Source organism: Myxocyprinus asiaticus, chromosome 45 (assembly GCF_019703515.2).
Source record: "Myxocyprinus asiaticus isolate MX2 ecotype Aquarium Trade chromosome 45, UBuf_Myxa_2, whole genome shotgun sequence".
Taxonomy (NCBI): Eukaryota; Metazoa; Chordata; class Actinopteri; order Cypriniformes; family Catostomidae; genus Myxocyprinus; species Myxocyprinus asiaticus.
The window spans coordinates 16,316,335-16,344,260 of NC_059388.1; the positions used below are offsets into that span (position 1 = coordinate 16,316,335).

General features: G+C 39.9%; 1 protein-coding gene across 5 annotated transcripts in view; it reads left to right on the forward strand.

Moving 5' to 3' along the window:
* The window catches only part of LOC127435463 (transcription factor SOX-5-like), a 153,706-nt gene that overhangs the window by 88,583 nt on the left and 37,197 nt on the right, over positions 1 to 27,926 (forward strand). For 4 of the 5 annotated variants that reach the window (XM_051688989.1, XM_051688986.1, XM_051688990.1 and 1 more), the window contains 3 exons: positions 13,050 to 13,136; positions 16,063 to 16,235; positions 18,112 to 18,180. In XM_051688989.1, the coding sequence (XP_051544949.1) occupies positions 13,050 to 13,136; positions 16,063 to 16,235; positions 18,112 to 18,180 (329 nt within the window). Of the gene's footprint in view, positions 1 to 13,049; positions 13,137 to 16,062; positions 16,236 to 17,914; positions 17,953 to 18,111; positions 18,181 to 27,926 lie in introns of those variants that run through there. The other variant, XM_051688991.1, reaches the window with a different exon arrangement.

Here is a 27,926-nt window from a genome sequence, read left to right on the forward strand (position 1 = left end):
CACTGTTTCAGAAATATTTTATGTTCCAGTGTCATCTACACAGTATAAATGTACATAAAATACACATATTATTTAAATTTTCCTTTCTTAAAAAGTAACTATTGCTCAGTATTTTAAGCTGGTTAACTATATTTGAGGACCTCTAAAGTGTCGCGTTCTAGTGCATTCAATATCTTTATGAATCTTAACATATGAGTACCTGTACAGACCAACACAGTAAGAGTTTCGATAAACAATTAAGAGGGGATTTTAAAAGAAGAAATGGGCCACTGTTGTGCTGTCCCATTCCCCTGCAAGTGAAATGGAAATGCAATATAGCTCATAAGTGCACAGTTATTCCCATGACCAGCCTTATCAAGCAATCAAAGCTTTAGCTTGAAAGCATGTGAATTTACCGTCAGCCCCCAACCCCTTCAACTCGCCTCTTCCTGTCCTGCAGATGAAGAGAATGAAGGAATAGAGTTGGGATGTGCTGGCTGGTGGGTGCAGGGGTCGGGCATGGGTAGCTTCTCAGGAGCTGTTAATAATCATCTAATGGCTCTCACATGGCTACCAGTATCTGGGAGCAATGGAGCCCACACAATACCGGCTATTCTTATAGGGAGAGCATTTTAACTGCCCCAGGCACACTGAGACAACAGCAATGGCTAAATCCAGCCTAAATTTGGTGCGTTTGTGTGTTTATGTGAACGTGTTGGAAAAAAACATCTTTAGATTTTGTACTTCCTGTTTGCTCAGGGGGGGAAAAAAAATAATTCTGTTATTCTGTGTATTGATATGTACGTCAGTGTTTTTGCACTGCTGTTTATGTTGAATCATATTTTACATGAGTTATGAGCTTGCAGTCTAAGTTAACGGTGCCGTGTACTGCAAAATGAAACAATCTGTCTATTGCTTTGTTTTCAAAAACAAACCTAAAGTGCAACCAGTGTATTGCGATTCATGGACAAATGACTTTTATGAATTCATGAGTTATTGGTTTGAATAATTTGAATGAGTCATTTACTAAGTCAGTCAGGGGTGTGTTTCCATAGTACGATGCATCATTGGCGAAATCAACTAGCTAGTCACGACTGTTTCCCGAAACCAAACTAACTATGTTGCACATCCATCGTTGGTTCAACAACATACTGTAGAGCTGCCGTTAATGACGTTACGCAGGGGGTGGAGTAATAACTTCCGCTAATATTTTTATTAATTAAATAAGGTAATTTACACGTACAACAGAAAGCCGTTTAATGCGAGAAAGCTGCTGAAGACAGGAAAGCTGCATGCACTGTGTACATAGGCTGCAATAGATGGGTTTCCTTCTACATCAAACTTTGGGATTCCCCCGACGCACTTGACCACATATGCACGTGCACTCTTCAAAAACATATAAACGGTACTTAATTTAAACACATAAAAGCCATGTCCTCCGACAGAAACCTTGCGTGATAAAGCGCTTTCTCTTAACAGCCTTTAATCTCTTAAACGTCTGCATTTGTGTGTACGTGACGTTTCAAAACACCGCTTTCTGAAAAACCCCGAAATAAATCAATAAAAAATTCTTAACTGCATATAAACATGGTTGCTTAACTATTTCTTTTGTGTTCCATGGAGGAAAGAAAGTCATGCGGTTTAGAACAACATGTGGTGAATAAATGAAAGAATTTACATTTTTGGGTGAACTGTCCCTTTAAATCAGTATATTCAGTGACTAGTTGATTATATATCAATTGAAATATGCTTCAAAAACAGTATTGTTTTGTTTAGTATGCAGTTAAGGCCAATTATTGGTCCCCATCTGCTGCAAAAATCTAAATTTAATAGGAAACACTGATGTATGTCCATGCCTTGAAGGATAACACCAGAATAAAAGGCCATCCGTGAATACTTCACGAATTCTGCAAATAAAAAACAATGTGAAATTGGCAGTTGAAAGTGAGGACAGAGGAAACGTCTTATAATAGGGGTAATAACTGTATTCAGCTGCCAGGGGCAGTTTGTTATGACAAGAGGTTGAAATGGAGACTCTTGAGTGGGCCTGCCTTGTGTTTTTTGATTTGCCTCCAAAATGCAAAGCAGCATTATCATGTCAGCCATGTCTACCCGTGTGTGTGACAGCCTTATGACAGCTGCCTTCTGAAAGCCACAGTACACTTCAACGTGACATACAGCAATTGTGATTTTAACAGACACCCCGGCCTCTGCCGTGTGCTCCAACAAATTTTATATATTTATTTTGTTAGTTTTTTTATTTATTTATGCCATGCTTGTCAATATGTTTGTATGGCAGCAGCGAGTTTGCGAGAGCAAGTGTTTACGACCATTTGTGTGTGTGTGTGTGTGTGTGTGAGATGCCTCAGTCCACAGCTTTTTCTGCTGTCCCGCAGTTAATGCATCAGAGACTCCGACAAACACATTGTATTCTTTTGTTGTCATTTTAAAGTGATGTAATGAAAGCGGGTGGTGGCAGGGCCCCGGGGCTGTGACAGCTCTCTGCTGACTGGGCTGTGCGCAAGACGCGCTGAAGAGGGGTTATTGCCACTAGACAGATTGAAAGTGTCATTTTCCATTATAGAGCACACGGAGGAAGCACAAATATGCCCTGGCCTACTTTAACAGGATGCCTTTGACAAGAAAAATGTGCGTACTCGGAGAAGAGAGGAGAGCCCTGAGCCGAGCTTAACCCTTTATTCTGACGCGTCGCACCGGGAGTTGTGCTGTAACCATGAAATTCTGCTCGTGTCGGAATCTGTCCTTAGCGTAGCACTATGATACATTGTTAAAGTTGCAGAAACATCTAATAATTAAAGCCCCATGTCTCATACTGTATAAGTGTCTGTACATGGTTATTTGACATGAAATACTTGTCTTTTATAGTAATCTACCTATTTAAAAAAGCATTTAGCAATTTTTTTTTTTCCTTGCAGTTTGCATGACCACATTAATTGAAAAGCTATATGGAATATTTGTACTTTTTAAAATTAACTTGTCACACCCTAGGTGCCATTTAATATGAACTAGTGAAGGCAAAAATGTGATTAAAAATAGTTATCAGTTACAGTACATAAAATATAAATTTTCCTTTATACATTTATACACATTTTAACCTAATTTCTTGATACTAGTGATTGTTAAAAAAAAGTTCATGGACATATGTCAGCTACCCACATATCATACATAATTCTTGTACTTCAGCATAAAGGTTTAAGATATGTTATCATGGTCAAGCCAATTAAGTGAGTTTTTACTTATGTAAAAGCACAGTTTTACATGTATGTACGATTGCATATAATTGTACATATTTGTGTGTGTACAGTATCTCAGCACGGATGTTACTCAGTTGTACGGCAGCCAGCTTTGAAGTCTTGGACGTCCTTGGAGAATGTCTTAATTTTCTCAGACTTTCTCACACATCGTGATGGGTTTGCTCTCATTCTTCTTCACAATGTCATGCCCTCCAAGCAGTTATTTCAATCTGGCAGTATAAATTTGGCACTGCGCGAGGGGTGCCAGAATAAATTTGGCGGGAGTTTTGGTTCAAATCAAATTGGACATAAGCACCTACAACACCATCTGTCAGAGAAGCATTGCAGATATGTGAAGGGCACAATTCCGTCAGAAATAAACCACTTTTTCAATTTATAATTCTCACCCTGCAACTTTAGTTGGGAATTATTTTCTGTTAATTTATGTGAAATTGATTTAGCGTCATCTAACTCTAAATTAGAGCAGAAGAGCACAAGAAAATCTTTTTCGGCATCACATTGCAGAACATAAATGTTGTTAGCATTTTTTGTTAAGGAATATCACATTTTTCACATTTACAAACCATAAAATATGTAATAAAATGGGCCATTTTAAATTATATTGTTGCAGTTAATTTAATGCATTAGTTTATGAACTAATGGTATTCTTACATATTTTGACAATGTTTTGATAATGACAAATTCAAATCAGGAAACCATGATGCAATTTTTTCTCGAACAAAATGTCATTTTCTTCACCCAAAAAACCCTAGCACACATAGAGAACAAAAAGGGAGTTTTTTTCAGGCGAGGTGTTTTTCTTTTAATGTTTTGTTTTAAAAAAATGTGCCTGTTGCCCTGGTGACTGCACTTGAATGTAAAAGGTGATTAATGTACTGACCTTTAACTTTAGCTTTGCCTCTTCCATTGACTCCACACGCTTTACACTTTACGACTTCACACAAACTCTAAACTCTCACCTTATCTTTCTCTAACACTCTCTCTTTCCCTCTATGTTGCCCTCTTTTTCTTTCTGTTTGTGTCACCTCTGTGAGACAGAAGCTGTTTTGAGGGAAAAGAAGAAAGAAGACATTCTCTCAGTGTGTGAATGTTTGCACAGAGTGTTGCTAAGCGTTGCCTTTTCCTCCATCAGCACACATAATTGGGACTTTTAGCTTGAATGGTGGCTTTTGATGCGAGATTTCTTCCTCAGTGCGTTTCTGAACTCACAGTCTCGCAGTGTCTCCGGCACGCTGGGAGAGCACACGACTCGACCGCCAATGTCTGAACGTCCTTTAGAAAGAATTTTCAACACAGTCTCTGGGCGAATAACAGGCGTACATAAATTGATCATCAAGCGTGGTTATGATCATCTTTTCATTTGGCAGGGGAATTCAGGAGCAGAGTTAAAGCTGCATGTTTGTTTTCAAAATTCTGTGGCTCGCTTTTTAAAATATCATGTACTCTGTCCTTTTAAATGTATAAATTTACATTCTAAATTACAACTGCATTAATTGATTACAGTGTTTGAGTCACAAAGGCAGCAATTAATTACTAGTTTCACAATTGAGACCCAACTGAGTGTGTTTGTGCACACTTTTCAGAAAGATCTAAAAACGCAGCTGTGCTCTGGTCTCCTGTGTGCATGCGTCTTACTTTAAAGTTTTGCAATGGACATATACAGTGCTGAACTCAAAGTGTCGATCCATTCTGTCCAAAGTTAGATAAACTGACTGGGTGCTTGTATAATTGGTTATTCAATCCTGACCACTGTGGCGGCTTGGAGCTGCAGCAGTTTTTTGCTCTCTGCCAAGAGCCGTCAATGTGGTGCCTGTTCTGGTGCTGCGTGCTGGGCCAGGCCAGAGCCAGGGCCTTTCCTGTGAGCCCTCCCCACCCGCGTGAAGCTGGCACTGGGACACTGGCCCTTTTGTTGTTCACTGAGGGCATGGCGTGTTTTCTCTCTCTCCTTGTGTCATTCCCCCTCCGTCTCCCCACTTTTCTCCACTCCTCCAAAACCTCCTCACCCCCTCTTTCTTTTCCGAACAAAACATCTCATTGGCTTTGCAAATATGAGATAATTGGAAAAATGGAGTTGACTATTTGGGGCTGACTCAGAGCGTTTTGAGCAAAAAATAGAACTGCAATGGCAAAGAAAAGAGAAAGAGAGAGGGAAAAAGATGTGTCGAGTTCCTCTAACTCAACTGGTTTAGCATGGTGCTTGCAATAGCATGGTCATGTGTTTGATTCCCAGGGAACACACAATCTGATAAAATGTCTACATTAAATACACTCTAAGTCACTTTGATGAATTAGTTTGTGAAGTACGGGCAGCTTGGAGATGACCGTGGAGTTTGAAGAATGGAAGTCCACTAGTGGTGGCAAATCTTCCAGGTGGCTGGCTGTCTTGGCTCCAGCTCTTCCCAGCTGCTGGAGTCCTCTGGTGCCAGTGAACCTTAATAATGTCCCATAATTCACCTATTATTGTCAGATTTACTTCTCCTCTCCCACACCGGAATGGATGGTGTGGTCAGTAGTGAATTTGTGATCTTATATGCAAAACCACAGTACACTTGAATGTAGGTGAAAGAAAGAAAGAAAGAAACAAGCAAAAATAATTTACACACTTCACCTTTGAAAACATTCTCTCTCAATCACGTTCTGTATAATTGAACCTGGCACACTGACTCATTCTCTCAAACACACCCTTCCTGTGTGTCTTTCCAAGAGTCACACTGTTCTCTTTCCGCTGTTCACCTCAGGCAGTGCTGGTCCCACCAAAAATCTGCTCCCCACCTCGTAAGAGCCCATATGTAGGGTTCCACCCAGCTGCCACTAACAAGTAGGGATGTGCCCGAAGCGAATGCCTTATTCGGAAAAGCACGAATAATGACTTCAAAACGAATAACGGATTCATCCGAATAATATAAAAAATATTCATATGACTGATTAACCAAGAGGCACAAGGATAAAGCAGCATTTTAAATAAACATAAAATTTACAAAGAATTTATGAATCTGTGCAGCCAATATTTCTAAAGTGTAAACTTTATGAATGCAAATGTGCAAGTTGTGATTTCAGATCAGATGGGTGGTCTCTGTTAATTGTGCGTGTCTGGAGCTTGTCAAGTGTAACATTAATTAAGATACGACATCATATACACATTCCACTTCTTGAAATGTCTTCGTTAATGTATGACATGATTCACACATAATGATTCCCATGTATTCATTTATAGCCTAAACCTGAATGTGATGCAAAATTCCTGACCTGAAGTGATGATTTCACATCGGAGCTCGTCTATCCATCTCTTAAACTGGATCACATTTATATTCACATCAGCGATTAAGAAAATTATCTGGTTAAGACTTTATTCTGAAAAAAAAAAAAAAGAGTTAAAATGATCCATAGAGTATTCATCTAATAGGAATATTCCTGCTTATGTAAAACAAAGAAACTGAAACATGCTCCGTCTTTTTTTTTCTCCTTCTTTAAACTGTGCTGCCTCTGGTTAGGTGCTATATAAATGTAACATTATTATTATTATTATTTAACAAAATAATGGTGTCTTATAAAAATTCCTGATAGATTTACGGGACTTTCACCTGTTTGTAGGCTATATTGATTATATTTTCGTTCCTTTTAATGTTTGAATTTGTATTTATTATTCACTGCAAAATGTATGCTTGACATTTCACATTTTGGTTGACACCTCCTGCCTTTAGAATAATGTTGTAATACATGCAAAGACAAAGAAAATTCAGTTTCATGCAGATATTAATATCTGAAATACCAGGAGAAACCAAAGTTAACAACATATTCCACAGTTCATGTAGCCTACAAATTCAGCTTCATCTGGTAAGAAAAAAAAAGTATAAAATCATATTTTTTAAATAATAATAATTATTATTATTATTATTAGGCTATTATTATGAAAAGGCATACACAAGGCACATTTTATTAACTGAAACTAGAAATGTAAGAGTAACATTTAAAAATGGCCATTTCATTTAATTTTGACGCACTTCTGGTTTAAGCCCCGCCCACACCCAGTTCTATCCGAATACAGAGACAGATAATTTTGTCAGATGAACAGATACAGATACAAATACAGATAATGGCTTTGCTGCACACCCCTACTAACAAGATCTCATACACTAATGCATACAAGCTGTGCCTCTGTATTAGGAATAGATGAATGGGACTGGTCCCAAAGTTTCTGCCCTCTAACTTTCTCTCTCTCTCTCTCTTACATATTTTTTTACTGACGATATCACATTCAGCAAATATTGGATTTAAATCTTTAGCTAATATGTTTGTCTTTCAGATATGGTACATGTTTTACAGTTTGAGGAGATACATACATAGTTACATTGTATTAAATTATGTTTAAAAGAAGCTGTTACCCAGAGGCTGTCAAAAGTACTGTTGAAAAATCTGTTTGCTAGTAGGCTTGCTCCTATTTTTACTTCTTATAAATGTTATTAAGTTTGCTTGTTGTTGACATTCAGTAAGTATATAGGGCTATAAAATGAATGTAGATAGCATGGCTTAGATACTTTGATTTTTAATTTGATTATTTGGGAAAATGTAATAAGAAATGTTTAAATTCGTATTACAATCCCTGACTTTTGATTTCAGACTTTGGTATCTTGGCAATTCTGAGCACTGTGTGAGACATTGTTGAGCTCAGTTCTGAAACTCTAGAGACACATGTGAGATAACTTCTTAGTCTTTTTCTCAGGAGAAAAACATGAGAAACCGGGAACTTAAAGGAATATTCTGGGTTCAATACAAGTTAAGCTCAATCAAATGTTGATTACCACAAAAAATAATTTTGACTTGCCCTTCCTTTTCTTAAAAAAAAAAAAATATAAAAATCTGGGATACAATGAGACACTTACAGTGGAAGTGAATTGGGTCAATCCGTAAACATTAAAATACTCACTAATTTAAAAGTACAGTGCATCCGGAAAGTATTCACAACACTTCACTTTTTCCACATTTTGTTATGTTACAGCCTTACTCTAAAATGGATTAAATTCATTATTTTCCTCAAAATTCTACAAACAATACCCCATAATGACAACGTGAAAGAAGTTTGTTTGAAATCTTTGCAAATTTATTAAAAATAAAAAACGAAAAAAAAAAAAAAAAAAATCACATGTACATAAGTATTCACAGCCTTTGCTCAATACTTTGTTGAAGCACCTTTGGCACCAATTACAGCCTCAAGTCTTTTTGAGTATAATGCTACAAGCTTGGCACACCTATTTTTGGGCAGTTTCTCCCATTCTTCTTTGCAGGACCTCTCAAGCTCCATCAGGTTGGATGGGGGGTGTCAGTGCACAGCCATTTTCAGATCTCTCCAGAGATGTTCAATTGGGTTCAAGTCTGGGCTCTGGCTGGGCCACTCAAGAACATTCACAGAGTTGTCCTGGAGCCACTCCTTTGTTATCTTGGCTGTGTGCTTAGGGTCGTTGTCCTGTTGGAAGATGAACCTTCGCCCCAGTCTGAGGTCCAGAGCGCTCTGGAGCAGGTTTTCATCAAGGATGTCTCTGTACATTGCTGCATTCATCTTTCCCTCGATCCTGACTAGTCTCCCAGTCCCTGCCACTGAAAAACATCCCCACAGCATGATGCTGCCACCACCATGCTTCACTGTAGGTATGGTATTGGCCAGGTGATGAGCGGTGCCCAGTTTCCTCCAGACATGATGCTTGCCATTCAGGCCAAAGAGTTCAATCTTTGTTTCTCATGGTCTGAGAGTCCTTCAGGTGCCTTTTGGCAAACTCCAGGTGGGCTGTCATGTGCCTTTTACTGAGAAGAGACTTCCGTCTGGCCACTCTACCATACAGGCCTGATTGGTGGAGTGCTGCAGAGATGGTTGTTCTTCTGGAAGATTCTCTTCTCTCCACAGAGAAACGCTGGAGCTCTGTCAGAGTGACCATCGGGTTCTTGGTCACCTCCCTGACTAAGGCCCTTCTCCCCTGATCGCTCAGTTTGGCCAGGCGGCCAGCTCTAGGAAGTGTCCTGGTGGTTCCAAACTTCTTACATTTATGGATGATGGAGGCCACTGTGCTCATTGGGACCTTCAATGCTGCAGAAATTTTTCTGTACCCTTCCCCAGATCTGTGCCTCAATACAATCCTGTCTCAGAGGTCTACAGACAATTCCTTGGACTTCATGGCTTGGTTTGTGCTCTGACATGCACTGTTAACTGTGGGACCTTATATAGACAGGTATGTGCCTTTCCAAATCATGTCCAATCAACTGAATTTACCACAGGTGGACTCCAATCAAGTTGTAGAAGCATCTCAAGGATGATCAGTGGAAACAGGATGCACCTGAGCTCAATTTTGAGTGTCATGGCAAAGGCTGTGAATACTTATGTACATGTGATTTTCTTCGTTTTTTATTTTTAATAAATTTGCAAAGATTTCAAACAAACTTCTTTCACGTTGTCATTATGGGGTATTGTTTGTAGAATTTTGAGGAAAATAATGAATTTAATCCATTTTGGAGTAAGGCTGTAACACAACAAAATGTGGAAAAAATGAAGCGCTGTGAATTTCCGGATGCATTGTATATCCACAAGACGTAAACAATATGCGTGTTAACATGATTTAAGTGATAAAATCACTTACTAACCTTTTCTGTGTAAAGTTATAGCCAATTTTACAACTTTATTGCCATGATGAAGTAATGTCAACAAACCCTACCAAATTACACTAAAATGACAATATAAACATAAGTTTTAAATACATGAGTTTTAATGGAAGAATTAATGTAAGTGCTTTTATAAAATTATTATAAAATTGGCCCCATTCACTTCCATTGTATGTACCTCACTGTAACTTTGATTTTTGCTTTTTTTTTAAGAAAGGAGGGAGTAGGAATTTATTTATTTTTTTATTTGTATTTGTGGTAATCAACATTATGCCACAAATACTGTCGATTGAGCTTAACTTGTATTGAACCCGGAATATTCCTTTAAGCAAAATAAATGTACTAATTGAGATATTAAAGAGATTTCAGAACACAGTTTGCCACTAGTTAATTTAGAGTCTTTATTTTCTCGTTTTAAGAAAAAATATATAGTGAGCATGTTCAGATTACTAATCAGCCTGTGTTTTTTGATAATATGCCCAAAACATCTCTATTTTACAGTTTTATAATTACAGCATATATTTAAGTATCATTCTTATTTCATATTAAAAAAAAACAAAACAAAAAGCAACCTCACATTATGAACTGAGAGGTCCCACAATCAAAGGCCCTCAAAAAGGGGTGCTTCAAACAAAAGTCATTTTCTTCCCAAGTGTAAGAAAGGATGTAGAACGAGATCAAGACAGGGAAGCTGCCATGAAAAATGGATACATCAGCATATCTGCTTCCTGCTCCGTCCATTTTGCGGTAAACGATTGCGCAGATTCCCGCTGCGGGCTGTCACATAAAAGAGGCCTTTCTATTTTTATTAATAGTTAAAGTGAAGGAGCTGTCAGCAGGGACAATAGCGGCCATTTTAATAAATAAAAATAATAACTATTATGGTGCTGCGGTGAGCGAGAGAGAGTGTGAATGAGTGAGACACATAGAGAGAAAGAGAGAGAGAGCAGGCAGGGGGAATATAGACGAAGCGGCCATTTGTTGAAACCTTTCGCTTGTCAGAGCTCTCGGGCTTAAAAGCCTCTGTCATTGTTAAACACAGATGCTAGAATAGAGGGTGAGAGTGATAGACAGAGAGCTGGGGGCTAATAACACCTGTTGGGGTGACAGTGAGACAGCTGTCATTGGAAAGAGCAGCAGTGAATGTGATTGGCTGAATGGCGAGAATGTGCATCTATAAACCAAAGAGTACAAAGAATAGCCAATGTTTGTTACAGGCCTGAAAGTGTCAAACTTCAGTTCCATTGAAGTCCAGAGATGAGATCGGGAACACATATAAGGTAAGAAGAAGACCAGCTTTAAATTGCAGACATGCCACTGAGGACGTTTTTCAACTAAAGAGTTATTTAAAATTTGGCAAGTCTTCTAGTATTTAGCAAGTCTTCTTGAAGTGTGAAAGTGTATGTGTGTGTGCCGCCCACCTGGGGCCTGTAATGTCTATCAGTCTCAAAGATGCAGGTTAGAGCTCAGTGTTTTCAGCTCCAGCTGAATTGGTAATGGTGCCACCTGGTGTTTGTACTTGCTTGTGTAGATGTGTGTATGTGGACTTTTTGGCATATTTGATTTTCGAATTTTGTGCATTCAGGGTATGTGTGTTCCCTGGGAATCGAACCCACAACCTTTGTGTTTTAAGTGCCATGCTCTACCACTTACCTACAGGAATGCTGCAAAAATTTCATACTTAGAGAAACTGAAAGATAGACAGAGAAGGAGAGATGCAAGTATGATTCCTGGGGAATGTGAAATGTTAAATCTGATGTAAAAAGCTCAGTGATGTGTGTCTTGATTTCCCAGATGTGTGTGTTTGTGTGTGTGTATAGAGGAAAGAGAAGGGTTTTGTGACTAAGACTGTTGTAAATGAGGGAAAGACATTTACATTTGTGCATTCAGCATACACTTAATCCAAAGCGATTTACAGTGCATTCAGTGGTATATATTTGACCAGTGTATGGGTTCCTAGAGAATCAAACACATGACCTTGGTGCTGCTAGTGCAATACCCTACCAGTTGAGGTATAGAAACTTCAATGGCAAAAAGAAAGCATGAAGATGGAAAGGTGCGGAAAAAGCAGTCAGTTTGAAATTAAACCGAACTACAGTGATTGGATTGGATATCCACAAACACATTTTGACCTGCCTACCTAAACTTTTTTTGGTCAACAGATGCTTACGTCTAGCGTTCATTGCATCAAAAGTAAAAAAGTTGTCAACTTTTGGTCTCATGACTGAGCATGTCTTTTACAACCCTTGCGTGTTTCCGCTACATCCTTGCCGGACATCTTTGACTGTCGTACCACGTCTTGCTGTTATTTCAGCATCTTGCGCAGGAGCACCATGTCTTTAGATGCCGTTTCAGGTTAAAAAAAAATGGTCAACTTTTAAAAGCATCTCAAGACAAATGTGTTCTGTTGTATTTATTGAGCTGCATTCAGCTTTTTTTATAGCACAAGAACGTGTTAGGTCTGAACAGCCTGTAACGTGTCATCAGCATTTAAATGTTTGCGTGTGTGTGTGGGTTGCTCACTTTCTCAACCTCCTCAAACACTGACCACTGTCATTTACCATAAACACACACATTTTGTCTCACTCTTGTCCTTTGTCTCTCTCATTTTTTTGTTTCATATCAGCATTAATTGTTGTGTTGATGATGCTGGTCTTTATGTGTGTGTGTGTTATATAGGCAGACAAGAGGAATACTGGGGGGGGGGGGGGGGGGTGTTGAGAGTTGTTGTAATTTTCCTCTCTCCCTTGTTTGAGACGTCTGTCCTTGGCAGGTTAGTAATTAGCGTGGGGGGTGGAGGGGGCAGTGGGTCTGCGGGGTGTATTAGAAAAACAAAGCACACAGCCTCGATAATGTGTCCATTGTACCCGATGCATTAAGAGCCTCTTTGTGTTAGCCAGAGCATAGGGCTAATGATTGACTAACAGCAGGTGAGGAAGCCGCTTTCTCTCTCTGTCTTTCTCTCTCCTTCTCTCTCTATGTCCCACTCCATCCTCTCTTCATCCTGCCCTACTGTTGGTGCCATTAGAGAGATGGGCCTTTATTACAGCAAATGGACTTTAAATGAGCTATATTGTGATGTTGCCTGCCTGTGGTAATTCTCTCTCTTTCTCACTTTGTCTCTCTCTCTCTCTCTCTCTCTCCCTCCAGAGGCCCCCAGCATTGAGAGGCTGTTGTCTAAGGACTGGAAGGACAAGCTATTGGCCATGGGTTCTGGCAACTTTGGAGAGATCAAAGGTAAAATGATAGACTTTGGTGGTCATGTGACCTCTAAACGTGTGTGTTTATGTTTGTGTTTTGATATATCTGCTTCTCTTTGCAGCATTTTCTCGTAGTATACGCCAAAGTATTCGCTATTCTGATCAGTGGTACGGTCAAAAGTGGTGGCTTGACAATTCTAGCTTTTGATCGAAGCTATACTCATAGTTATATGTTAAAATTGTCGGGGGCCTGGGTAGCTCAGCCAGTATTGACGCTGACTACCATCCCTGGAGTTGTGAGTTCGAATCCAGGGTGTGCTGAGTGACTCCAGCCAGGTCTCCTAAGCAACCAAATTGGCCCGGTTGCTAGGGAGGGTAGAGTCACATGGGGTAACCTCCTTGTGGTCGCGATTAGTGGTTCTCGCTCTCAATGGGGCGTGTGGTAAGTAGTGCTTGGATCGTGGCAAATAGCATGAGCCTCCACATGCGGAGTCTCTGCGGTGTCATGGGGCACAACAAGCCACGTGATAAGATGCACGGATTGACGGTCTCAGAAGCAGAGGCAACTGAGACTTGTCCTCCGCCACCCGGATTGAGGTGAGTAACCGCGCCACCACGAGGACCTACTAAGTAATGGGAATTGGGCATTCCAAATTGGGAAAAAAGGGGATTAAAAAAAAATTTGTTCCGAAAGCTTAGGTATGCTAATCTGTCTAGCACTAGCCCTGTTTACCGGCCCCTGTTAATGATCTGCTGGGATGACATGCTAAGCAACAGCATCGCTCATGTTAGCACGGTTAATGATACATCCTGTTAGGTCACTCAGCCGTAGCGAAAACACACTCCACTCTCACTTTAACAAGCCTTCGTACACCTTCATCTCGCTAGCGCTGCGTTTGCATGGCTAACTCTGGCACGGCCATCTCCCTGGGAATCATTTTGTGTGTTTGGGTTTGCTGATATTTCTTTGGAGGGAGGAGTTTTAGATAGAGTATATGTCATTGTAGTAAGTAGCATGGCATAAGTTAGCATAACAGCTAAATATAGCATAGCCATATGCACTGCATTGCTTTTTAGAAAACAGATACTATATAATAAAAATATTGTTGACACAAACTGTCATTAAAACTTTTTTATCAAGCATATTTATTAAGTTTTATCCTTCCACTAGAAGATATAGCCCCTGACATGTAAACTAAGGTAACAGTTGGACTCTGTGGGTGCTACTAGGTGAGCAGGTCTTTCGTGTCATATAACTTTTACTTTATCGTGTATTTTAGCATGACTGGAACACTATATCGACCAATCAATATCCAGGATTGGAACAATCCATTTTAGAAAGAGAATTAATCCGACTTAAAATCGGCCAGTGTTGACCACATAAAGGATGATTACAGAGCAAAAGAGAAAAGTGGTAATGAACAATAAGAGCCTCAGGCTAAGCTCTTTCTCACTTCTCTCTGTTTTTTCCCTCTCTCTCTTTCTCTCCCTCATGTAACACAGTAGTGTGCTGCTTTAGGGATTTATTTTTCAAGCCTAGTCATTAATTAGCAATGAGAGCTGCTTGACAGGTATTACATTGTTACAAATTGGTTCATTGCTGTGGTTTGTGACATGAGGCAGGCAGCACAGGCAGCCTTAGGATGTTTAGAGAGAGAGGAAACCACTTATTGATCCAAAGCTGAACTTTCAGTAGCAAAGGTAAAAAGCCTTCGTTTGTGATTGATGAGACTGGCGTGTTTGTGTGTGTGTGTGTGTGTGTGTGTGTGTGTGAGTGTGTGTGTAAACACCCTCTGTCAACTCCAGACATTGGGGGACCTAGAGTATATTGTGTTGGCAGTTCATTTGCCTTTTATTTTAATGAGCAAATCTTACAGACTGCCTTTCTGATTCTTACAAGCTAGAGATGTGCAAAGCTACATATTTTAAACAGGGTTCCAACAGTCATGCAAAGCCTGGAATGTCAAAGCATTTTAAAATTGTGATTTTCAGGCCTGTGAAAGTCATTGAAATTAGTAATTTTTTTACCTTGATTTTTGCTTTTTTGCTTTTAAAGAAAAGGAGGGTCAAGTCAAAATAATTTTTTGTGGTAATCAACATTATGCCACAAATGCTGTTATAGTGGGAAAGAAAGATCGCTTTGATCCATCGCTTTCTCTGGAACGCTCGACACTTTTCACACAAGGTCCTCCCTTGTCCCGGGACTGGCTCCGATGCACACCCTCTTGTGAAAGCCCAGTCTGGGAGCTGTTAAGGGGAGCTGCAGGTTTATTTTTTCAACTGGCCGCCTGTGACAGTTGTCTTTATTGTGCATTGTTGAGTCTGTGTGTGTGTGTGTGTGTGTGTGTGTGTGTGTGTGTGTGTCTGTGTGACTGTGTCTGTGTGTGAAGGGGTTACAAATGGAGCCTACTCTACCTTCCTGCCAGGGCAAAGGTTCAGGTCAGCTGCTATGATTACCTTCTTTCTCTCACTTTCTTCATCATCTGTTTTTCCCCAGTGAGGAATGTGGCCCCTCAGAAGGTAGAGACCGAGAACAATGGGGGATTGTGGGGCCGTGCGGACGTGTGTCTGCGTGTGTGTTTTAGCATAGATATATGACCTCAGACACACAATTGCACACACATGAACTCATTAACAGACATGTGCTCATTTCGACATTCGAACACTTTAGGGGTTTCGCGCACAAAAACACACTGTATGATTGGTGGAAGTCTGGGGCAATACCTCGGTGGAACGACATCCTGTCGAGTGATTTAGTCTTCCCCTCCTGCCGTCTGCTCTGGTGCAGCTCGTATGTCAGAGCTCTCTCAGCTTTAGCCGAGGTCGAAGGTCAGCTCATGCTAAATGTATAGCGACATTTAGGTAAACACGAGGGCAATGGCACATGAGCGAGAGCACATCTGGGCGCAAGGCTTCCTCTACTGGCTTTTTGACCTGTGGCCTTTGCCCTTTGACTCTTGCAGGCACCCCGGACAGCCTGGCGGACAAGGAGCGCCAGTTGATGGGGATGATCACGCAGCTCAGCAGTCTCAGAGAGCAGCTACTGGCTGCCCATGAGGAGCAGAAGAAACTGGCCGCCTCACAGATCGAAAAACAGCGTCAGCAAATGGAGCTCGCAAAACAGCAACAGGACCAGGTCAGCCATACATATTCAGCATGTATTTTAGCATGTATGAGTCATATTATCCATCAATTATGCACAACAACACTCTCACATTTTCAGATGAACAACTGTAAAGCACTTAATTCACACATACACACAATTTATACATTGTGTCATAACGAGTGATACTGATATGTAAGTGCCGATATATGCATAACATGATTTAATGACAGTAAATATAGAATGATATGAACACTTATTTTACATAACATTTACTAAAAATTCAGTGAGGACGATCTGCATAAAATAATCTTAAATGCAACATTTACTCAAAATTCAGTACATTTCAATAAAATATATATATTTTTTTTTAAAGGTTGTCAGTGTGTCACCGACACACTTCTGTTAAGTTTGGCTAAATATGGCCGATATATCACCTAGTCCTAACAAAGACACAATGCAATAAAACAACAAATTTGGTCTCGATCATGTCTAGCAGGGTAGCTTCGCCCACACTGAAATGTCATTTGTCCAAAATCTCTATAGTTTGTCACTATTTTCCCACTGTATTTCACTTTGATTGGAGATTCCTATAGCGTATTAAATGTTTGAGCTATCTCCTGCTCTAAAAACAATTCAGTGGATTCCAATTGCTCTTTGTGAGTATAATCTGTGTAAAATAATCTTAAATGTAATATTTACCCAAAATTCTGTAAATTTCAATTTTTTTTTTTTTTTTTTTTTTTTACTAGGCTGCAGTAGATTTGAAAACTCGTTCACTTCTGTTAATCGGCCAAGTGAACATGGTTATCGACTGATGTTCTTAGAATCGGCAAACATCGGCCGATATATCGGCTTGTCTTAACAATACAAAATGCAATAAAGAGACAAACTTGATTTCTGTCTTTGCCTTGTTTAGCTGAGTAGCTCCACCCACACTGAAATGTCATTGGTCTAAAATCTCACTATTTTTTCACTTTGATTGGGGATTTCTATAGTTAGTGCTAAATTTATGAGTTATCCCCAGCTCTAAAATATTTCAGCGAATAGAAATTGCTTTTTGTGAATACAATCTCTATAAAATAATCTTAAACGCCACATATACTCAAAATTCAGAAAATCTGACAAACAAAATGCTTTTTTGCAAGGCTGTCAGTAGATTTTAAAACCGGCACACTTCTGTTAATCAGCCAATGGTTATCTGCCGATATATATAGTCCTAAAGCGACAAATTCGGTTTCTATTTTTCTCGTTGTCAATTTTGGACCAATGTCATTGTCGTTTTGCTTTCATTGAAGATAAATTTTCTTGATGCTGGAAACTTCTGGTTGCACCTGGTTAGGAGAGAGCAACACAATAATGAACACTTAAATAGTGTTGAGTACAGAAGAGAACAGTGTTATCAGTGTGTGTGTGTGTGTGTGTGTGTGTGGAGGAGAGGTAAGGGTGTGTATAGTAACATACTAACGTTTTCCTCGAACGACATTCACAAAGAGACCTTCTGTTCCTTCCATCCCCCTATTCCATTGACGAGAATGTCCGTGTTTGTGTGTGCAGCATTCAGGTCCCCTCCAGCACACAGGCAGAAGACTAAAGGTGTTTGCATGCAGAAGAATGTGCCTTAGCTTTGTTGTGTGCGGTTGCTTCTAGGGAGCTCATTTGCACAAAAGAAAACAGATCTGTATTAACACATACACTGACACACTCTTGTGCTCACACACAACGCTTCAGGACTGGGTGCCACTCCTTGGTAAATATGTGTAAAACAAAAACACAAGCAGTTTACCTGCACATATACACACATTGTCCCTCACACACAGACACAAATGATGTCCTCTTTAAACATGTTGTAAAAGTGTACGTTTTGAAAGTTTGAAACAAGTGACAGTTTGATGTGTTCTGTCCACAGATTGCACGACAACAGCAGCAACTTCTGCAGCAACAGCACAAAATTAACCTCCTACAGCAACAGATCCAAGTGAGTCTTCATATATATGTGCGTGTCCTCTTGTAGAAGATATAAATGTGGTTTTCTAGGCGTATGTTTGTGTGATGTTACAATTTGAATAACTTGTCACCATGACAGTGGGGTTTCATGACAATCAAACATTCTAGTCCACCAATCAGCGCAATCAACCCCCCTCATCCAATCACATATGAGCATCAGCCTTGATGTCCTGTGTCCATTCCTGCAGCCCTTTTCTACAGCAATCAAAAACTTACTACATAAACAGTCCAAGATGCATTCATTCTGACCACCTTTGACCATTTCGTTAGCTCTGTTCAAAAGTCACGTGAGCTGCCTACCTAGACAACATTTTAAGGCAACATAAGTTCTATATCAGTCACTTAAGAGGTTCCATTTCAGGTAGGATGCTCCCTATGTAGGCAATAGACAGAAAGGCAGCTCACTGGGTTTTGCAACAAAGCTATTGTGTATTCAGTCTCAGCACTTGTGCAGTCTATAATTCTAATGTTATTGAATTCAGTCTTTACATAAATGTGTAGGTAATGTCCTGGTGGCTTGTAGAGGAGCTTGTGGAACGTGTTGATGAGTCTGTCCCAGCTGACTGATAGATAGGCCAGAGACACACTGGCCTGCTTTGTTTGTGCAGGTGTGAAGCGAATAAAGGCTTTGTGTGCAAGAGGAGATGAGATGAGTCTAATTTGCTTGATAAAATGAGACCTAGCCTTGAGAAAGGACTCTGCCAGCTTTTGGCCAGGAAGCCACATCACACTGAGACTATTCACACACTTGTACACACACTCACACAGATCAGTCCCCTCCACTGGACCCCTGCCATTCTCTTTTAGTGTGTGTGTGTTGCAGCTGTGTTTATTTGTGTATGCATGTCCATACAACACAGCTTTGATTGAACATGTATATGTGAGACTTATTCCATCTGTGTCTATTCCAAAATCTCTATCAGCTCATTTCTGTATGTGTGTTTTGTTTTGATGGCTGTGCATATGTTTATATGGGTCAGGTTTTGCCTACATTGTAAGGACCAAATGTCTCCACAATGATGGTATAATCTGAAATCACCTACAGTTCATTGTGGGGATCACAAGGAAAACCGTTTGATAAACATACTAAATAATGTCTTAATGAAAAATGCAGAAAGGTTTCTGTGAGGGTTAGGTTTAGGGTTAGGGTATAGACAATATCATTAGCCAAGTATAAAAACAATAGAAGTCAATGGAAAGTCCCTACCATGATAGAAAAACAAATGTGTGAGTGTGTCTATGAGCGTTGTAGCAGCTGTTTGTGCGTCAGTCCCCAAAACACTTCCACTTGGGTTGCTTCAGCCCTGCTCGACGCTCACAGAAACAAAGATTCTTTTTCCCATGACTTTGCAACCTTTTCCCAAACAAGCACTTCTCCATTTAGCCCAATGGAACAATAGTTTCTCACAGTCAACACAGAGGAGGTGGGGGGGCAAGAGGAGGAGAGCCTTGTTACAGGCCAATCGTATATTAGCCTCAAATCACCTCCGGGAAACACACATTTGACTTGTGTCTTATACAGGCCGCTAACATACTCTAAGCAAACACTTGCATCAGATACAAAAAAGCAGTCCTGAACATTATTGAGTATGTTTAGAGTATAACAAGATGCTACTGAAGTATAGAACCACACTGCATGTCCCAATAAAGGAAAATAAGCTTTAAAATCAACATGAAATCAAAATGGACTATTTACTTTCTTAACGGACACATTACTTAGAAGCGTGAATCAAGCAAATTCTTTTATATTTTACTTCTTTTTTATTATTATTATTATTTAGACTAAAATTGACAAATTTTACTTTGTGTTATATTACCCTGGCATAAAAAAAAAAAATCTTGTCACCACTGCTGCGATGGTGTTTCTAAGGGTGCTTTCACACAATTAAAAATAGACCAAACCCGAGTTCGTTTCCTCCCCCTGCCGCTGACCCCACTGGTCTCTGTTCACATCATATTATTTGGATCCGAACCACGGCCCGATTGAGTCATCAATGTGAGTGCAAGCGGCAGCTGTTTACCACTAGAACTATGTTACAACACAGGAAGACATCAGCTTTGCTGTGTTTATTAAAGTATTCATCTCTTTGGATTTACCACCAAATCTTTACATGCATAGAACGACACTTATGTTTATCTGCCACGGATACATTGAATGTGCAATGATGTGATGAATGTTAGCATGTGGTTCGCTTCCGCAATTTGGTATGATTGCGTTCCTATAAGCAGCGAATGTACTGGAGTTCACATGAACCATACCCCAGACTACCTTTTAAGCGGACTCTGTGCGGTTTGCGGGTGCACACCTGAATTCGGAAAACAGCGTTCACATCATCCAAATGAACCGAACTTTGACGTCATTCGAACCTGGGTGCGCACCAAAAGTACTAGTGTGAAAGCACCCTAATACAGCTGCTGAGGGATTGACAGTAATTTTGGCATCTTTTTCTCTTTTACTGTTGTAATCCACCACTGTCCAATTTTTTTTCTCTTATGGAAAGTCTTGGAAACATAATAATGGACTTTTTCTTTTGTTATAAGAGCAAATTAGAATGCAGTAATAATATTTGGACTCCCATGCACCGCTATGTAAGTTTACCCTGCTAAAATGTACTTTCGCATTCCAAACCAAGAAATGTGTAAGGGTCCGTATACGTTACGGTTTTCATTGTGAATGATTCATTGGTGCACAATAATAAAAAATAAAAAAAGACTTTTTATAATCTTTCATCAAAATGTAATAACTTGATCCGTCCCTGAAATGACTTTCCTTTTCGGAACATGTCACAAAGTCTTATTTTTCAGTCCTTCCCCTCTAATCACCTGCCGTATAGAGACTATATTCCATAGTCCAATCAATTCCCAATGGTAAAATCAAGTCCCACCTTACATATTTTCTCGTTAAACGCTGTTTAATCTTGACTCGAATGTAAAGGGCCTGTAGCACCCACATGGACCACATAGGAACTGGATTTAGCAAAAACCAGGCTTAGGTGGTTAGCTGGTCTCCCAGTCTGGCCAAGCTGGTTAGGCTGGTCCGTTTTGATGGTTTTAGAGGGGTTTTGGCCACTTGTCAGCTAGTCAGACCGGGAAACCAGCTGGCCTAGCAGCTTAAACCATCTAAGACCAGAAAACCACCTAAGGCAGGTTTAAGGCATTTAAAGGAACTTCTTGAAGTAATTCCTTGAAGTGAAGGGCTCAGAGTTACTTTTTATCCCTGGAAATATAAAAAAAAAAAAATGCACACAATTAACACACATATAGCTCTCAGTGTGTGGCCATGTCTTCAGGCTCTTGGGGGGTAACACATACACTCCCTTTCATTCTTATTAAAGTTGTGTCTCCTCTCGGGACCCCTCACGGGACATTCACAGGACCCCTCACGGTTATCCAACCAGTAAGAGAAGCTCCTTTGGATGAAAAGAATACACCTGCCGAGAAGCTTAAGGCACAGACACATAGACATACACAGAAGCGCGTGGCATGAAATGCAGTATATGTATAATGCATTTCCACGCTTAACGAACGGCGTAATGGTGAGACGGGCCTGTGGGCGCTATGGCAAGGGAGCTGCCCACTGGTACAACCTCCTGCGCTCCGATATACTCTCACACTTTTCCCACTGTTCGCTCGCTTTTCTCTCATTAGTGGGCTCCTTTCAGCTTACCTCCTCCGGCTCTGCAGGGTGCCGAGCTGGTGTTGGAAAATTTCCGCAACTAATGCGGCGATACGGCGCAGGGGCTAGGGTGATGCTCCTCCGCTGTCAAAGTGGCGGTTAACGCGGGTAGACAGACCTCCCATGAGGAGCAGTTCGCTGGCTAATTTGATGTTGAACGTCAGCCATCTAGCACAACGTGTGCATTAGCCGTGGCTAAAGTAACTTTTTTAAAGTGCAGCTGTCGCATATTTTAGCTAACTAACTGGTTTAACAGTGGTGACAGAAACCGATGGCTGCTTTTATGTTATTAGAGTCAACCAACAGTTTTGCAAACTAGCCTTCCACAGCAGTATCATGTACATTTCAAACACAGCATGATCTCTCTCTAACTTAATCAGACTTATTTGATGATCATCAGTGCCTCCTCGAGATTGCGAATCAGTTTTCCCACGGAATGAGAGTTGAAAAGAACAAGGTTTAGGAGAGATAGTAAAAACATGAAAAGCGGGTTACAGGAACGTTTGCTCATCAGAGCTAGCTAAGGTCCTGTGCACAGGAGCGGCTAACCCAATTGGCTGTGTAATTGTTTAGTTTGTCTCATTACACCTAAATGAATGTAATTGGTGTTTTTCCTGCATGAAGTGGCCGCATTGGTTGTGGGAACTGGGCTTTGTGCAGCGCTCTGGATGGTGGTGGGGATCGGATCCCCAACACATTTTGCCTAATGATATCATGACTCACATTAAATTAGTTCTTATGTTTTTCTGGTATCTGTTAAATGTTTACTTTTATTGAATGATTTGGCTTTACAGTGACATTTTGGTATGCATTTTGGTATGCTGCAAACATAGCACTTTATACCACATGATGAGCTTGAAATAATAATAATAATAATAAATATATATATATATATATATATATATATATATATATATATATATATATATATTTACATTTATTTTTCTCTGATCCCCAAGATGCAATTTCTGTCTGTACTTAGCTACTATTTGGGTGTGAAATTGTCTGCAAAAGTGAGTTAAATCTGGCAAAACCTTCCTTTGGGGACAATCTTTTAATTTGGAAAAATTATTAATAAATGAAGTACATTTTTTATTTTTTTATTCTAACAATAGAAGAAGATGTCTTTTAGACTTAAGGTGTTGTTTATTAATATTTGTATATGAAGTTACAGTAGCTATATTTTGGGGACAAAGTAGTTGCCAAAAGTGAGCTAAATCAGACACAACCTCCCTTTTTGGAAATTCGGAGACATCCTTATTTGGAAAAATTATTAATAAATGCAGTAAATTTAAATCTGTTTTTTTATTTTAATTATTATTCTAAAAATAGAAAAAGTTATCTTTTAGGGTTAAGATGTGGTGTAAAGTTACTCTATTGTAATTATGATTAGTTTATATAAAAACAATAGAAATTTGTCAGACGTGCCCATTTAGATAGCTAAGTAAATGTGTTTGTTATAATGGTATACATGTTGTCTTCCACTATGCGTGTGTTTAAATAGCATGTTCTTTCATCTTCTTGGAAAGGAGACAGCAAGGGAAGAGAGACAGAGAAAGAGAGGGAGAAGACTCAGCCAGACAGACAGGTCTAACATGCTCACTCCTATTTGTAGGTTCAGGCCACAGGATCAACAAGACATTGACGTAGGGAGAGCGAATGATAAAGAAAATTCAACCTAAATAATGGCTATGGACATAAAAAATTCCCCAAAAGTGCTACATGCTAGACGAGGAAACAGAAAAGAGTGAGATAAACAGAAACAAAGTGCTATACATGTCCATTTCCACCTCTAGCTCCTCTCCAAGCACACAATAACTGTGTGTTACCTAAGCGACTGGCCCTGAGCGGCGGCATATAGCAGCCTGGTGTGTACCCGTGTATGCGTGTGTTTGAGAGTGTGAGGAAGGCTTCTCTCAGCCCGGTGGTTGGCAGCTAATGGGAGCTATTTGAGGAAGGACACACAGGCAGAGGAGCAGATGGGCGCTGTGTTATGTCCACCTACAGAGGGCGGCTGACGCTCCTCCTGCACTCACACCTAATGGGGGCCTAATAAAAGGCTGGCTGTGCAGACACAGGCTTGCCACTCAATTTCATTAGCCGCTAATCAGCCAAAGGTGCCCTTGGCTCACGGAAAAGGACCATTCGCTGGAAAAAAATGAGAGGCATACTTGGAAAAAAAAAAAAAACGAGTGAAGGGCATAAGTGAGAAAATAGACGTGCGTTAGCGATCGGAAAGAGCAGGGTTGTTGTTTTGGCAGCGTCGAAAATGGTACATTTGTCTGGGAGTTACGATCAGAAGAGAGATCAAACATCAAAAGAGGGTGAGTGTGAAGTCATGTGACCTCAAGGCAACACTTTATTGGTCTGGATGTCAAACCCCGCTCCCCTCCAAGTTTCTTACCATATTAGGGCCCCGATAACACACCCTAACATGACATTAAGTTGACACTTTTAAGTCTTTGAAGAACCAGAGTTTGGGGCAAAAAACTGCACTGAAAGTTAGTGACCAAAATGCCCTACATATTTAAAATATGGTGGCAAAAAATCATTTATTTCAAGTATTCCTGTATTTAATTCCTCTGTTTTCATCTGTTATCTAACATTTAATATATATTTTAGAATGTTCTTTGTATATGTAGTTATGGGTTTAAGGTAAGGCAAAAAAGGTAAAAATGCAAATATTGCCCATTGAAGGGATAGTTCAGCCAAAAATTAAACATTTGTCCTCATGTTGTTCCAAAAGCATATCACTTACTTTTGTTCTTTGAACACAGGTGTTAGGCAGAATGTTAGCCTCAGTCACCATTCACTTTCATTGCATCTTCTTTCCATACAATGAAGGTCAATGGTGATTTTGTCATTTTGCCTAATATCTTTTTTGTGTTTCAAAGAACATAGAAAGTCATATGGGTTTGGAACAAAATAAGGGTAAGTAAATGATGGCAGAATTTTCATTTTTGGGTGAACTATCCCTTTAATAAATCAGTTACAGTTTGCATGAATGCAAACATGACAAAGTGGCAACAATGTTTAAGCCTTCAAAGGTTAAGTAGGTTTATAATCAGCCGGGATACTTAATACAGAGACATAGGAAGTAGATCCATTCAAAATTGGACTGTCAGCATGTGTGCGTTTGAGCATGTGTGTGTGTCAGTAATTGTGATCGTATCCACCAGGGACTGTCGTTCTGACGCCTGCACCAGACTGGCAGTCCTTTCTGTCATTCTGTAAAAGTTAATGGCCTATGCCCACATCCACAGGGCTAATATTAAGTGCCAGTCTGCAAGTACAGTGCGTGCACGCTACACCACTATCCAGGCGCAAATTAATTATTAGTTATATGGCTATGTGTCCCCTCTTCAGCACGAGGTCACCGATGCTCGCCTTTAATTGCTGGAGCATATGGCGGGAAACAGATTTTAGCAGTGGGATTTGTTCTTAACCACCATTCTTCCACGCATTCTCAGATGTGAGCCATATTGTCAATGCTGGCAGCTATTGTTTCACTCATTTACTTCTTAGAGCAAATTACTCCCTAATAATAGCTCTACCTTAGAGTTTTTCTCTTCTCCGTGCCAGCAAACCTGTTCACACTGCATATGTTAATTATCTGCACATCTTCATTATGTTCAAAAAGCTTTAGGTTCAAGCTGTGCTGCCTGGCGAGAGGCTCTGACTCAGTTTGGTGCCAACTTTCCACTTTTTCCCTTTATGTTAGTTTCTTTCGATAGTTTTTTTTCTTGCTCTCTTTCTTGCTCTTTCACTCTCGATCTCTCTCACTCTCTCTCTCTGTTGTCATCAACTAGGAAAGTTAAAAGTTAGTCATGCTCTTATATAATCCCTTAAATGCTTTTATACCTTTCTTTAAAAAAAAAAAAATAATAATTTTATGGCTGATTAGAAGGATTTTTTTTTTAAAGGAGCTGAACATATTTTATGTATAGATAAATAGTTGCTTATTCCATGTGAGTTTTATACGCATTATATTTGTTTAAATGCAAGATAACATGGTGGTGGTTGTAAAATTGTTAGATGTCTTAGTTCTCTAAATCCAAAGTGTGTCTTTGTCTGATCTGACCATCAAAAGTGTCTTAATGTTTTCAGATGTCGGTTGAAATCCGTTCTTTCAACAGTATCAGGCCCAATTATCTGACACATTCCACTCCTCAGTTTTTTCAGCTTTTCAAGTAAACTGTTCTTACAACCAGAGAGAGACAGATAACAAGAGTTAGATATAGAATAATAGATAGAGAGAGAGAGAGAGAGAGAGAGACCTCTATTCTCTTTTTACACCCTGTATTCACAATTTCTTATTGTTCACCTCTAATTTGCAATATACGTCAACTAGATGCTCTCTGCATCAAACTGCATTAACTGGCCTGAAAATGTAAGGATCAGCCTCACCTACTCTGCGTGGGTAATGCTATTTGCAATGTTAATTGTATAGAGAACAGCATGACGGTGTGTTCTAGGCTTTGAGGAGATCCACGAGCCTCTAATTCCAATGCACACACACACTTGCTTACATATCTATGTGTTTAAGGAAGGAGCGTGTGCTTGTAATTTGCCACAAAAACACTCCTTGCTCAAAACCACCAGAGAACACAAAAACCTGCTTGCATATCGGCCAGCGCGAGTTTACGAGCGTTACCGCGACCGCAGAGCCTTAGCCTGTTGCTCTGAGACGCAGGCAGAACCAGAGAAGCATATGTCCAATTAGGACTAGAAATCAGAGCAACACCAGCCTGTGGGGGCCCTGTTGTAATGCAACAATAAAACGCCACTTCCTTCTGATCTGGGAACAGGAGGCCAGCCATTTGTGGTTAACCAAAATGGAGGAATAATTGCTCTCTGGTGAGAATACAAAAGCAGTCAGAAACGCTGATGGGAGTCGGAGAGAGAGAAAAAGAGATAAATGGGAGCAAATTTTTCCCTGTGTCCAGTTTAACTTGCTGTCCTCCTTTCCTCCCTTCCTTTACTTCTTTCTTTTCCTTTTCCTCCTTTCCTTCTTTTCTTTCCTTTATTTTCTTTCCTTTTCCTCCTTTCTTTTTCCTCCATTATTTTTTCTCCTTTCATTCCTCCATTCATTTCCTTCTTTTCTTCCTTTCCTTCTTTCCTTTCATTTCCTCCTTTTTTCTTTTCCTTTCCTCCCTTCCTTTTATTTCACCCTTTTCTTCCCTCCTTTCTTCCATATTTTCCTTTAGCTCCTTTCTTCCTTTCCCTCTTTTCCTCATTTCCTTCCCCCCTTTGCTTTCCTCTTTTATTCCTTTCATTTCCTCCTTTCTTCCTTTCCTCTCATTTTCCTCCTTTCGTTCTATTTTCTTTTCCTTTCCCTCCTTTCCTTCTTTTCTTTCCTTTACTTTCCTTTTGTCATCCTTTTCTATCCTTCTTTCCTTTCCCTGTTTCTTTTCCTCCTTTCCTTTCCCCCTTTCCTTTACTCTTTTGCTTTTCTTTCTTTTCCACTTTTTTCCTTTCTGTTCCTTCCCTGCTTTCTTCCTTTGCCTCTCACTTTTCCTTTCCTTTTCTCCTTTCATTTCCTGTCCTCCATTCCCTTCCATTCTCTTCTTTCCCTCCTTTCTTTCCTTTTCTTTCATTTCCTTTCCTTTCCAATCCTTTCCTTTCCTGTCCTCTGCTATCCTCTTCCTCTCTTCTTTCCTTCTCCTTTCTTCTTCCTCTTTTGCTTCCTCTTCCTGTTCTTCTGAGAGCAGTCATATTCAAATAGACAGTGTTGCCACTTTTGGAGCCTTTGTGGGTTTTATTTTTTATTGTTTTTTTTTGTTTTTTTGTCTGTAGAACCATCTGTCCCCGTCTTCTTTGGGCCTGTGTGTCTCAAGACTCTCACTTTGCCAAAGTCTCTGGCTCTGGTGTATTTTTTATCTCCCTTTTTTAATCCTGTAAACCTTGTGAAGTGGCATGTCGTGATGCTGAGCATGGTGCTCTGCTGAAATAGTGGCCAGCTGTTGCCAGAGTGTGAGGAAGCGCCTTCACGTGACACTGTCCATGACAGTAATCAAGGGGACCGACTGTCCCGAGAGCCG